The sequence below is a fragment of the Lethenteron reissneri genome, chromosome 47 (genome assembly GCF_015708825.2).
Source record: "Lethenteron reissneri isolate LAM-NWPU_2019-01 chromosome 47, ASM1570882v1, whole genome shotgun sequence".
Taxonomy (NCBI): Eukaryota; Metazoa; Chordata; class Hyperoartia; order Petromyzontiformes; family Petromyzontidae; genus Lethenteron; species Lethenteron reissneri.
Window position 1 is genome coordinate 1,795,828 of NC_083825.1, and position 12,707 is coordinate 1,808,534.

General features: G+C 50.7%; 1 protein-coding gene across 1 annotated transcript in view; it reads right to left on the minus strand.

The window, feature by feature from the left end:
• LOC133354416 (substance-P receptor-like) overlaps nucleotides 1–6,662 on the minus strand; it is an 82,118-nt gene extending 75,456 nt beyond the window's left edge. The window contains 1 exon segment of the mRNA XM_061571238.1: nucleotides 6,135–6,662. Within this exon segment, the coding sequence (XP_061427222.1) occupies nucleotides 6,135–6,568 (434 nt within the window). The 5' untranslated portion in view covers nucleotides 6,569–6,662.
• Between the last annotated feature and the right edge of the window lie 6,045 nt (nucleotides 6,663–12,707).

Genomic DNA, 12,707 nt, shown 5'->3' on the forward strand with positions numbered 1-12,707 from the left:
AATTACACATTCATACTGTATGTACTATACACATATGAGAGGCATGAAGCGTACACTGCATACAAATTAATTTCACATATTGATGATGTTCGTTATTCAATTGGGTTAGACTGCATTGACATCAATTATATCTTCCGATTCATTATGCCCGTAAATCTTACGCACGTTCAACCCTCGGCGTGGTTTGCATGTGGTTAACCCATTCCTTCATCCCATACCTGTGGGCAAATCACAACACCCGGAAGCTAAGCGGGCTTTCAGCCTGGATAGCGCTTGGATGAGTGACCCCACCACACATGAAACATTCCCTACGTAGGATGCTGTGGGCGCCCGGTGATCAGCAGACGGTGGCAGTGCAGCAAAAAGCAATTGTTGTACTGCACTATGCTTCTGTGATCCCACGTCTTCTATGCTCCCACCCGCTTTCGCTAAAACCCGCCACTGACCGGCGTACGTGAGCTATGGTCAAAATAAAATCTCCCCCCCGCCCCACGACCAGCAAGGCGTGGGGAGGCCCTCATCCAGCAGTGGATTGACACACAACTTGCGATTGAAAATGCATAACTCTGCCGGGCCAATGAGAGAGTTCAAACGCTTACACTCTCACGGGGGTAGTGCATTTCTCGTTGATGTAAAGATGGAAATTCCACATTCACATGTCCATGAGATACCTACCGCAGTGTTAACTATAAAAGTACATTACATATTTCAAATTCGCGTGGAGGTATACGATGCGGATTGTTACGTACAACGTAACAGCGGTTAGCGCACTCCGCTACGATCCCGGCGAGCCGAGTTCGACATCGGTGACGATTATCTGAACCGTTCCTGAAGCCTTCCGTAAGCCGACTCAGCCTTAAAAACGAGTAGCTGCTGCGCTGTATAAACATCGGCACTGGGGAGGCAAAGACGGCCGGCCGTGGTGTTGGCCACCGACGCCTTCATACTTTTAAACTAAACCGGGAAAATTACATCTGGCGCCGTGACGATCGTTCCGATTCGCCGTACCCTAGGGACGGCTCTGTTGACCACCCTACCCCTTCGCGTACCATGCCGGCCTTCACATCTACTCTGTTAACAGCACTTGCCCAGCTGTCTGTTTAGGCTATAGGGGGGAGGAGGAGGAGGGGAGGGGTTATATAGAGATGGTAACGACTTGATGGGAACCTTCATCCATTGGCGGCTAGAGAATGACTACCATGTTGTATTCAAGTCACGCATGGCGCGGTAGGGCTCTGTGGCTATTGAATCGCGGTCTGCTTTGCACACCTGATGACGGGTGCCCGCCTCCTCCGCCTCTCGCCATGGCATCTCCCGCTCATCTCCCCCCATCTCCTCCTCTGGGCCGTGTGTGCAGGCTTCGTAAACCTACGTGCCGTTGAGTTACGGCCCGTTATCAATCACGCGTTCGCCAATAATGTGTTGTCTTAATTGTGGGGGGGGACTTTCATCCAGCAGTGGAACAGCTCCTGGTGATCGCGGTGGAATGGTAGCGGTCACGCGATGGGACTATCGGTCATGCGTTCTCTGTTGTCGCTCGCGGGGAGAGTTTGACCATAGGGGCCGTCCATAAATGACGTCACGCGATTTTGGACGATTTTTGACCCCCCCCCCCCCCTCGTCACACGGCGTCACAAATAGTCAGACCCCCCCCCCTCAAATGTGACGTCATAAAGCTCTGCCTCCCCCCCCCCCAAAATAAAAATGCTTCAAATCGCTTTAAACTATTGTCATTGTAGTGCGTAATTAATGTGGCGCTGCACTCTGATGTTGTAGGAGAAAACATTTATAAAAAAGTGTATTTAATCAAGTAGAACGTTAAATTTCGATTTAAAGCTTTCGTGACTGCAGGGATTCATCTTCTTGGTTCTTTCGGTAAAGTCACGTAGAAGGCAAATAATAAAATAATAAAAATAAAACATTATACAATTATTTTATTATGTTTTATTTTTATTATAAAGAACCAAGAAGACAAGTAGAACGTGTTGTCTATATTTATTTAAAGTTGCGCATTTTTACTTGACATCACATTTCTCACTCAACCCCCCCCCCCCCCCCTCGTCACACATCGTCACAAATGTCTTACTTCCCCCCCTAGGTGCGTGACGTCATTTATGTACGGCCCCATACTTCCCCACGACGTCCACTCGCACGGAGGGAGACATTGCCTCGGGTGGCTTCAGGCGACACTCGCCGCTGAGATTGTCTGTTCCCGGCAAGCAGACAAAGATCCCCCGTAGAGCCTTCACAGGCTGCTGGGGCAAGTGCTGTTCGCGAGCGCTTATGGAGGCCGGCGCTGTGTGGGTGGCCAACACCACGCCCGGCCGCCTTTGTCTCCCTCGTGGCGATGTTTACTACACGTCACACCAGGTACTCATTTGAGGCTGAGTCGACCTAGGGGAGGCCCAGGACCGATTCAGATATTCGTCACCGGTGCTGGCCGTGAGCGGGAATCGAACCCGGGTCGCCAGTAGCGCAGCGTAGCGCTAACCGCTGCACCACCGCTCCCCACTGCGCCAAAGCTCATACATTGAGGTGCTGTGCGCGCGAGGGTATTACATAAGCCGAACACATTTCACGTCATTTAGTTCAATCTGCTCAATAATATCGCGACGCGTATTAAGTGCCACTTAGCAGGCATATTGATCAGCAGACCACGTTTACTAGAAACGGTGCACTGGACCGCACCAATGGGTATTGCTGCGCGTGCAGATACAGTCCTTGGTGGTATACTGGTGGCGGGCAGCTTACCCACCCTCACAGAGACACGGCGAGAATCAGAGCGTTTATATAGACTGGAGGAATCCGATGAGCTATGAAGCTCTTTGTTTCTCCCCCCCCCCCCATAGACGGACTTGACTGGTATCCGCTGTCCTCAGCAGGATTGTCCAATGCAGTGGCAAGTGAGAGAATGATCTCCTGCAGGAATCAAACCAAGTCGCTGGCGATGCTGCTGCTGCTGCTGCTGCTTTTTACGTTGGCAGTGATGCACAAGCACAATTAACAGAAGACAACTCAACGCATTTTTCAATAGCGCTGTGTGGCCTTGGACGCAAAAGGGCTATAATAATAGGCGACGTTTCGGGCAACTGTTCCTTCGTCGCAAATAAAAGGGTGCATGTGCTATGCAGAAGGGCCATTACCCGGAACGTCGCCTATTGACGAATGTGTGGAGTCATTCAGGCTGTGCTCATCTCTCGTTCACAGTCCTGAGCGAGTGGAAAGAAAGTCCACGTTGCTATGGCAGGGACGAGTCTATCCGTGGGACAATCACTGTTGACTTCCCCAGAATGTGGTACTCGTTTAGCTTTTTTTGTATCAACCTCGGAGTGATGATGAGCTGAGTTCACTCCCCAACCGTATCGTAGAACTCGCCAATCTTCAGCTTGAGAGCCACCAGTTCATTGCTCGGCAACCAAAATAACAAGTCGAGGCTTTTTTGTTGGTTGCGATTTTGGTAACAAAAAAAAAACTTCAATATTTAAAGAGCCGCAATGCGTATAAATACGAGACCATGGTCATTAATAAGGCCCCGGGGCCGACGCAGGACACGCTGCTGCTGGCGGCGGGACGATGTCGCTCGGCTGGCCTGGGAACGCCTAGGGGAGTCTGTGTATAGTAGTGTGTAGTGTAGTAGTATATAGTAATGTAGAGCTGGAGTCCGTCGCCAGGGAAAGCGAGATCTGGACCGTGGCCACGACTCAACACGCTGCTGCCGCGACCCCTACCAGGACGAGCAGACTGAGAAACGAAGGAACGAAGCGAAGGAGACATTTTAAAAAGCCGCGTGCGGCTCCGAACCCGCAAGGCTGCCAACTCCCGTCAGCTCTCACCGCTGAGCCTATACGAGGCCCGGTTGATGCAGCAGCGCGAGTCACTGGGAATTCGCGTGCTCCCCCATCCGCTGATTCGGGGCGCTCGTTAGAACGGAGAGAAACAAACAGCACCGACACGCGCGCCAAACAATGTAGCTTGCACGCACGCGCGCACCGACTCTCCTATCTGCCCACAGCCCACATCTGATCTGCACGGGTTGTTTAGCACGTCCGGGGTCTGCTGGTGAAACCCACAAGCGGTGAAAACTGGCCTGGAATGCCGATAGTCGCGTAGGTGTGTGTGTGTTTTTGTTTCTCTCGTGTCGATGTCCTTTTACGCACGTGCGGATTACTGTCGCAGTGTGACGGTTATCGCAACCGGACTTGCTCATCCCGTGGTCGCCTGTTCGATCTCCCGGCGCGGCAGTGGAAGCAATTTTCTAAAATCCCTCCCCGGCCCCCACCCAACGATCGCCTCTGTCCACCCAGCAGTACACATTGGTGCATCGCAGTCAACCGACAGGTGGCGTGTGGTGGGGTGAAGTGTGGGTACTCAGACCACGTCCAAGGCGTCTGGCCAGCGCTGAAGAGTAGGCCGCCATACCCTCTTGGTGTGGGGGCTCTCTATAATGAAAGAGCTCCGTCTAGTGGAGGCCATTCCAAAAATTGCAGGGCTGCGCCTTTATCTGTTTTACGTGCATCTCAATGGGGAGGGGGGTTGGTGCCGGATTATCCTACAGGCACAAGTAGCTACAAATGCTACGGGCCCCACACTTTCAAGGGCCCCGCGCTCAATGTTTTCAAGCTATCAATTCCGGTTCAGTGATTCTGCACTTGCTCTACTACTATAGTACTGTACCGCCTTTCAACTTTTATGAACGACTGGGCGTTTAAGGTTAGCGATTTGTCGTATTATTTGGCTGTTATATCAAATGAAAAAATACAATTAATTCACTATGCAAGTTAAACATTTATTTTTAATATTTATGCTTTATTAATTTTTATTTAGGGCCCCTTTATAACATCATATGCTACAGGCCCCGCGCGAGCTTAATCCGGCACTGCGTAGAACAATCGTTGTTCACGGAGGAGGAGGAGTGTGGACAATTGCCGTGTGTGGCACCCTGCAGAAATGCGCCTTCAACAGATTGCGCCACCTCGCTGCGCGACCTCCCCGTGGCACTGAGTGCATCGCGACGAGAAGAAAGCCACGCGGCTTGTCCCTGACGCCGAATCTCCTCCGATGTGTTTTTTTGGTTTGTTTTCTGGTTGTACCGCGTGTTGTTCGGCGCGATGTCCGACGTTTCGCTCCACGTGCTGGGAGCTCCTTCGCTTTTTTTTTTCTTCTTTTGCAGGAATTGCATTTTAGCGGCTGAGTGAGCTTCACTAATTTTAGCTTGAGCCGGTTCGCGAAGTAGAAGATGAAGAAGCTCGAGGAAGCGGAACGTGCAAACATCAATCCGAACGACAATCCGAACGACAATCATAACCGTGCATTGGTTACCCCTAAAATGGGCGGAGCGAACAGATTTACAAAATCCGCAAGTTTGAACCGCAAAACTGAACGTTGACAACTGTCCTGGAATAATAATAATGATGATGATAGGACAAGTGGCGCGGTGGTCAGGGCACTGCAGAGGATGTGTCACGGAATTAGACGTCACATCAACAGTGCCTCTTTTCGATCCACTGCTGGATGCGAGCCTCCCCACGATGTGCCGTCGCCCCTTGACCATATTTCACCACAAAACTGGGGATCCCAAGTCACTTCAACGGGTGTCGTGGTGCAGTGCACCGACCACTACGCCACTGCGTCATGCCCCACACCGCTACAATCCACATCTATGTGAGGGCCTCCTCTCCACGCCGTGTCGGTCGTGAGGGTGGGGAGGGTGGGGGACAAGAGGAATGTTGACCATACTTCACCATGCTGGTCAATGCAGCGCGGCGTTGGTGGCTGAGGTTCGTTGAGTACAAAGACTCCCCACCCCGTATGGCCTTCACAGACTGCCGGGGCAAGTGCTGTTAGCGAGTAGCACCGATGAAGGCTACCGGCACGGCACACGAGGGGGTGTGGGTGACCAGCACCACGCAGGTCCGCGATGTTGACGGCACCGTACTAGGTGCATCATCTGAGGCTGAGTCGACCTCGTGGTGGGCCCAGGACCGGTTTACGAGCATCGTCACAGGTGTTAGCCGTCATCGGAAATCGATGCTCGGATGGCCGGGCACGTAGCGTAGCGCGCTCACCACGACTACACCACCGCTCCCCATCACACGTGTGCGCGTGCGTGCGCGTGTGTTGGCGTTCAGTCTTACCTGTCGCCGGCAATGGCTGTCATCGAGTAGATGCTGGCGAACATCGCAGCCAGCGGGAAAAAGTTTTGGAAGCGGCAGTAGGCGGCCCCGTAGTACCACTCGTTGTTGATGGCGTACGTGAAGTTGATGAGGGTGTTGAAGGCGGCCGTGGACGCGTCCGAGAAGGCCAGATTGACCAGGAAGTAATTGGTCACCGTGCGCATCTGCTTGTGCGCCAGGATGATCCAGATGACCACGAGGTTGCCCAGCACGGCCACCACCACCTCGGCCGTGTAGGCCAGCGACCAGGCGGCCACCTGCCAGCCCGCCTGCTCGAACTGATTGTCCGTTTCGTTCGAGATGTCATCGTCCATGGAGCCGTTGGCCGCCAAGTGGGGAAACTGGTTCGCGTACGGGCTCGGCGTTGCCGTGCTGTAGTGATGTTGGGAGGTCATGCCGCATGGATTTGGGGGGGTTGACCCGAGGTCACGGCAGATCTTCGACGACGCTGGCGTTCTCCGTCGTTAAATTCGGCGACTAGCGGCAGCAGCGTACACGAACCGTCGGTTGCCATCTTCCTCGACACGGCTGCGGATGTCTTTTTTTCTGTTCAGAGCAAATGCGCGACGAACGGCAGAGGCCGTGATAGCGGTAAAGTTTTGAATTGCCCTATGTTCTTCCTCGGGCGATGCAGTTAACAAACATCTATGATGGGTGTCCAAGCCCCTTTTCACGGCCCTATTCGAATTCAAGCAGCGTGGGACACACAACCTCGTGACAGCTCCTTTTCTCTTCCTCCGCCAAATGGAGCAGAATTCCCTCTCTCTCTGTGTGTGTGTGTCGAAGATCTAAATCATTGCCCTGGCACTGCGCTGCCCACAGCGACAAACGCACGCAAAACGCTCCGGAGTAAAATCAAAACAGCCATTTAACTCTCTGCTGTTTGTGATTTTGTTTGTTTGTTTTACCTTAAAAGGTTGCGAGCGTCTTGCCACGCGGGTGCAGTGTCCACACGGCCACTAACGTCCACACACAGAGGCAAAGATCCCCCGTCTAGCCTTCACAGAATGCTGCGGCAAGTGCTGGCAGCGAGCACGCGCGCGCGCACACAATCCCGGCCCTCGAGATGCCCCACGGCAGGAGCTGACTCGTCACAGGAGGGATGATGATGATGATGGGGTGGGGGAGAGATGAGTTCTCGGCGCGATGTCTCTCTCGCTCTCATGTAGCGAGTGCGTTGGCTGCAAGCACGCGTCGACTCACGCACGGAGCGAGAGGAGACTTGCGCTTTATCCTCTACAGCGCCCCGCCTCCTCCCACCCCCCCTCCCGCCCCACGTCCACACAGACCACCATCACCACCAGCAGCACAGCAGCGGTAGGACGCGTACCCCCTCTCCTCTCCTCCCTCTCTCACCACCACCCCCGCAGCTCGCCCACTCTTTCCATAAACCACCCCACCCGCTCCCACTTGGGTCCCCAGTTCGTCTCCACCGCGTCCACCCCCCACCCCAGGCACGCGAGCGCAGTCGTCACCACAGCGCGAGAGAAAGAGAGAGAGGCAGTCTCCACGCTTGTTGCTGGCACGGTCGAGCGATTCCCACTAAATATGCCTTTTATTTGTTAAAAACCCGAAAGTTTATTTAGGTCGCACGCTTTGATGATAATGCTGCTGCTGCTGTACACCGAGCAGCGGTAGGGCGAACATCCACGGGAATGAAATAATACTGACTCGACACAAACGAGCGAAGGATGAACTGATGCGTTGGTTGGTATTGTAAGAATTGTAGTCATCGTCATCAACAGCAGCAATGTCATGTCTATCCACTGCTGGATCTAAGGCCCTTTACACGCCGTCGACATTCCATCACGGTCCAGTGCTGCTACAACATCCATCTCAGTTCCGAGGAAATACGAGATTATATCCAAGCTCCATCTCCTGCGGTGGCCCGCCTCCTTGGACGCAGTTTCCCTCCATTGGCTGCAACTCCTGTCACTAACTCTCGTCCTCGGACCGCCGTCATCTTGTAGCGATGGACCCCACTCCGAATCTACCAAATGACAGTACTCCCACACGGTGAACGGCTTTGATGTGCGTTCTTAGCCCCGGTGTCCGTGTGTGCCTCCTTCTAGCGCTCATCGCAATTCTCAACACCCCTCCCCTCCACCCACCAACATGCATCGTTGCGTTCCACTGCACTGCGTTCGTCCCATCGCACTGGCCAGTTCGGTGTCGCGGTTGTGAATGAACGCGTCGATTGCTGCGTGCGCTCCAGCAACCAACCCCGCAGACGACGGCTAAGCCTACAGCTAAATCCACGCGCAAGTTAAACAACAAACTAAAGAAGTGGCGTACTTTGCACATTCACTTTCGTCACAACAACACGATACATTATCCACAGATTATTTACTTGGGAGTGTAAGTAGCAATCATCGCCCCCCCACACACCACCACCACTTGTGTCAAACTTATCATGACCCTCATGAAAAAGAAGTATTGAAAATAGAAATGAACTTTGTGAATAAAATGGTTTGGACATGTCGACGCGTCATATGTGCACACATGTTGACGACGTGCCAACAGTAACACTCGCAGGGGCGTTGAGCGGGCGAGCGCATTAATGCGAATTCTGGGATGTTGGCGCGGGTAGATGGGGGCTTCAAGCGAGGGCTCTTTTGAACAGGAAGAGGAGAAGGGGGGTGAGTGGGGAGAAGGGGTGGGTTGCGTTATAATTGAATTGTCCGTGGCAGGCGCGGCCAGCAACTGTAGGCAATTGAGAGAGAGAGGGCGATCCGCAATGTGTAAAGCGATATTCATTCATAATATCACCGCGCCGTACGAGTGCTGTTCTTTTATACTGCGCTGCCAGATACGACGAACTCTTTTCAGCACCGTATTTTAAACTAATTATCCGGTGGTGCCGCTGGTGGTGGTGGCGGTGCGTTGGCAGTGGTGTGAAGAAGCACAGATAAAAATAAAAACAAATCAGCACAATACGTAAGAAACAATATATTTGGTGGCTTTTAGGGAAATGGACCTTCTTCATAGCACACTCGATTTTCATTTTTGTCCTTCGCCAAAGAGAACGTCGTAACGATACCATTACATTAAGAACTACTGTTATTTTTTATATTTATAAAATAATGCCATCATGACCATCCTCAACCATGGTCCATCCACTGCTGCATGAAGACATCTCCAAGCCGCCGCCGTCTCTCACGATTCTGCGACGTATTAATCCACCTAGCACCTGCACACGCGAGCTGATCTCATCGCTCCGTCTCCCCGCTCGACGGCCTCGCTCAGACACATTCCATCGCCTGGCCGACACTCCGTCACCAGTCTTGACTGTCGGCCACCATCCGTTCGACCAACGTGTTCTGCCCGAGCCACTTCACTTTGAGAAACAATGCCAATGTTGCATTTCATTAACCGACTCTTACGATTTATTTGCACGAAACCGGGATGTTTGGGGTTTGGCGGTGGGGCCCGCAACTCATGGTGGCGGATTTGGCGCAGACACACCGATGACTCGTGGTAGCTGGGCTCGAACGGTGGCGAGATGTTCACTACCTCGCCTGGTATACAGGAGGTCGTGGGTTCGACCCCGACCCTGACGCCTGCTGCTGCTGTATATTTTGAGGTTGCATGTCTCTCTCTCTCTCTCGCGTGGATTTTCTCCGGGTTTTTTTCCTTCCACATTTGAAATGAACATCACGCGTTTAGAGTAATTGGCTGCTATAAATGCCCACGTGATAAGCCACTTCATTGAGACATCATTTGTGACCAGGACGCTTCTGAAAAAAAGAGATATACAGCACATTGGGCCTTACCTGGTAATATACAAATAGTTTCGTTTAGAACCTTGACTTTGCAAAACTGGACGGCAAGAGTGATGACCACTGGGTTACGAAGAGTCCAGGATTGTTTTTGCCATGTGGCATTGAACTAAAAGACATGGCCATTGCTGGTTGCTGTCAAGGAACCAATCCGCAAGATTTGTAACGCGCTCCATATCCATCAAAAAGCTCAGACGGCTGCGAGGATGGCATCGAGAAAATTGATCTCCAACGCAAGGAGCAGAAGAGAAAATAAACGTGTTTTTTTTAGGTCCGGTCTTGAAGGCACCGATTGTCACGGCTGAACGAACTTCCATTTGGCAGACCGCTCCAGACCACCGTGGCTGCAGATTCAAAAGTTCCGTTCTTCCTGTCTTTACGCCAAGTGGACCTAACGCAGGTGTTATATGTTCAAAACACCAAATAGATACCTTTCACAAGGAATCAAGTCTGCATTAAACAAACAAAATATGCTCTGATAACAGTGTAACAATTGTTTTGTGTTCCTGGGTTGTAAGTGTTATTTCCTAATTGCTTATGCCTCAAAAGTACAGAACATGGTTATTATTCCCCCAAATTTTGCTTTTGTGACCAGGACAATGATATTTAGAAATTTACCTATTTTCCAGAACATTTCAGATAGATTCAGTGCTGAGTAAACTTGGAGTAACTTCTAGAACATTCTAGAACTTTCCAGTAATATGAATAGTATAAATACAGGGGCCTTAATCCCACCAGTTCAGTTTAGTTACAGCTGCCTAAGAGGATACATATCTGCATTTTTCTGAGATGGCATCACGAGGCTACAAGCATCCGGCAAATGCATTTTGCTATGTCTGCGGCCAATTTATGAAGACAAGAGCGAAAATGTACTCTGTGGAAGCATCTGCTAAGATGTGTGAGGCCTACAAGGCCTGCTATCTTTGCCTTTGCGACAGCAGGGACACCAAGGCGCACTACCACAGGCGGGACTGGCCACAGCGGACCTAGTTCTCTATGGGGAGGAACAACGTCAAGTGGGAGCCACTGATGGACCCCCAGAAGGTGCTGATGCCACCACCATACATCAAATTGGGTCTCATGAAACAATTTGTCAGAGCTGTAGATAGCAGCCTTCAAGTACCTTCAATACTTCTTCCCTAAGCTGTCTGAGGCAAAGGTCAAAGCTCGTGTCTTTGTCGGATCACAGATGAAGAAGATCCTGGAGTGCAATGAATTCCTCGAAGAAGCTCACTAGTAAGGAGAAAGCGGCTTGGAACAGCTTTGTCGTAGTGGTTCGTGGCTTCCTGGGCAATCACAAGGTCGAAAACTATGTGGAGCTGGTTGAGACTCTGGTGAAGAACTACGGCACACTGGGCTGTAGGATGTCCCTCAAAGTCCAATTCCTTGATGCTCATCTTGATAAATTAAAGAACATGGGAGCGTACTCGCAGGAGCAAGGTGTGCGCTTCTACCAGGATATACTGGACTTTGAATGCCGCTACCAAAGACAGTATAACGAGAACATGATGGCAGACTACATTTGGGGACTGATTCGTGATTTACGGTACAGTAATCGTAAATCTCGAAAAACTACACACTTATAAATCTTTTGTAGTATTTTTTGTATTACTTTAGTATAATACATGTTAATTTTGATTAATATATTTTTTGTGACTTTATGTGAACGCAAAGACACGAATTCGCCCGTTTTCTCATTGAAAATAAGTTAACTTCAAAATTCTCGATTTGAAGCTTTCGTGACTGCAAAGATTCATATTCTTAGGTTTTTTCGGTTAAGTCACGTAAGTAAAACATCAAAATAAAAAAAAATAAAAAAATCACGACGTTTCGGAGGCAACACACGGTCCCACCTGATGACGGAGACTTGTGTTGCCTCCGAAACGTCGTGATTTTTATTTTTATTTTATTTTTATTTTGATGTTTTACTTACGTGACTTAACCGAAAAAACCTAAGAATATAACTTCAAAATATCACTGTCCTGGTCACAAAAGCAATGTTTGTGGGGAATAATAGCCATTTTCTATACTTTTTAGGCATAAGCAATTACGAAATAACACTTACTACTCAGAAAAAAAAATTGTGTTACATAGTGTAATCTTTGAAACGGATTGGCCTACATCAGAGACATCCTTCTTCATAGCCTAGTCTCACCAATGTCAGACCAGAGAACGCCAACAGGCGAACAGTACAAAGCCAATGCCACACGTATCAGAGCATTTATAGCTCGGGGTGAGCAGATAATTTTCTTACTTTGATCCTGGCAAAACAAGGTCCCATGCTATGGCTCTCATGCATCCGGTGATGGCACAGATAGGTGGTTGGCATCGCTCAGCTAGGTTGTTTCACCGTTTGTCTTTGCTAGAAAAGTTGAGTGCTGCGACCTCGAACCGTGCGTGTGTAGAACTTCTTTCGTGCCGTACGTATCCCAACCGCCCTAATCGGATGTGAACTTGGACCAGTGGCGGCTTCTTTACAAGGCGAGGGGGAGGGGCATGCAAGTGGTGCTGGCTATGGGGGGGGGTGTTTTTGAAGGCACCGGAGATGTTTGCTGAGACCATCGTTTAGCACGGTTGGCTACGTACGGTGCGAAAAAAGTTCAGCAAAGCACGCACACACATGTACATCGTTCAACTGAGAGAGCCGCAACAGTCAAGGCGCGTGGCAAACGAGAACTCGAGCACGATGGTGTTTGCGACATCCGTATCTGTGCAAACTCCCGTGTGATGTCGAGCTCGGGTGTGCTAAGCGCAC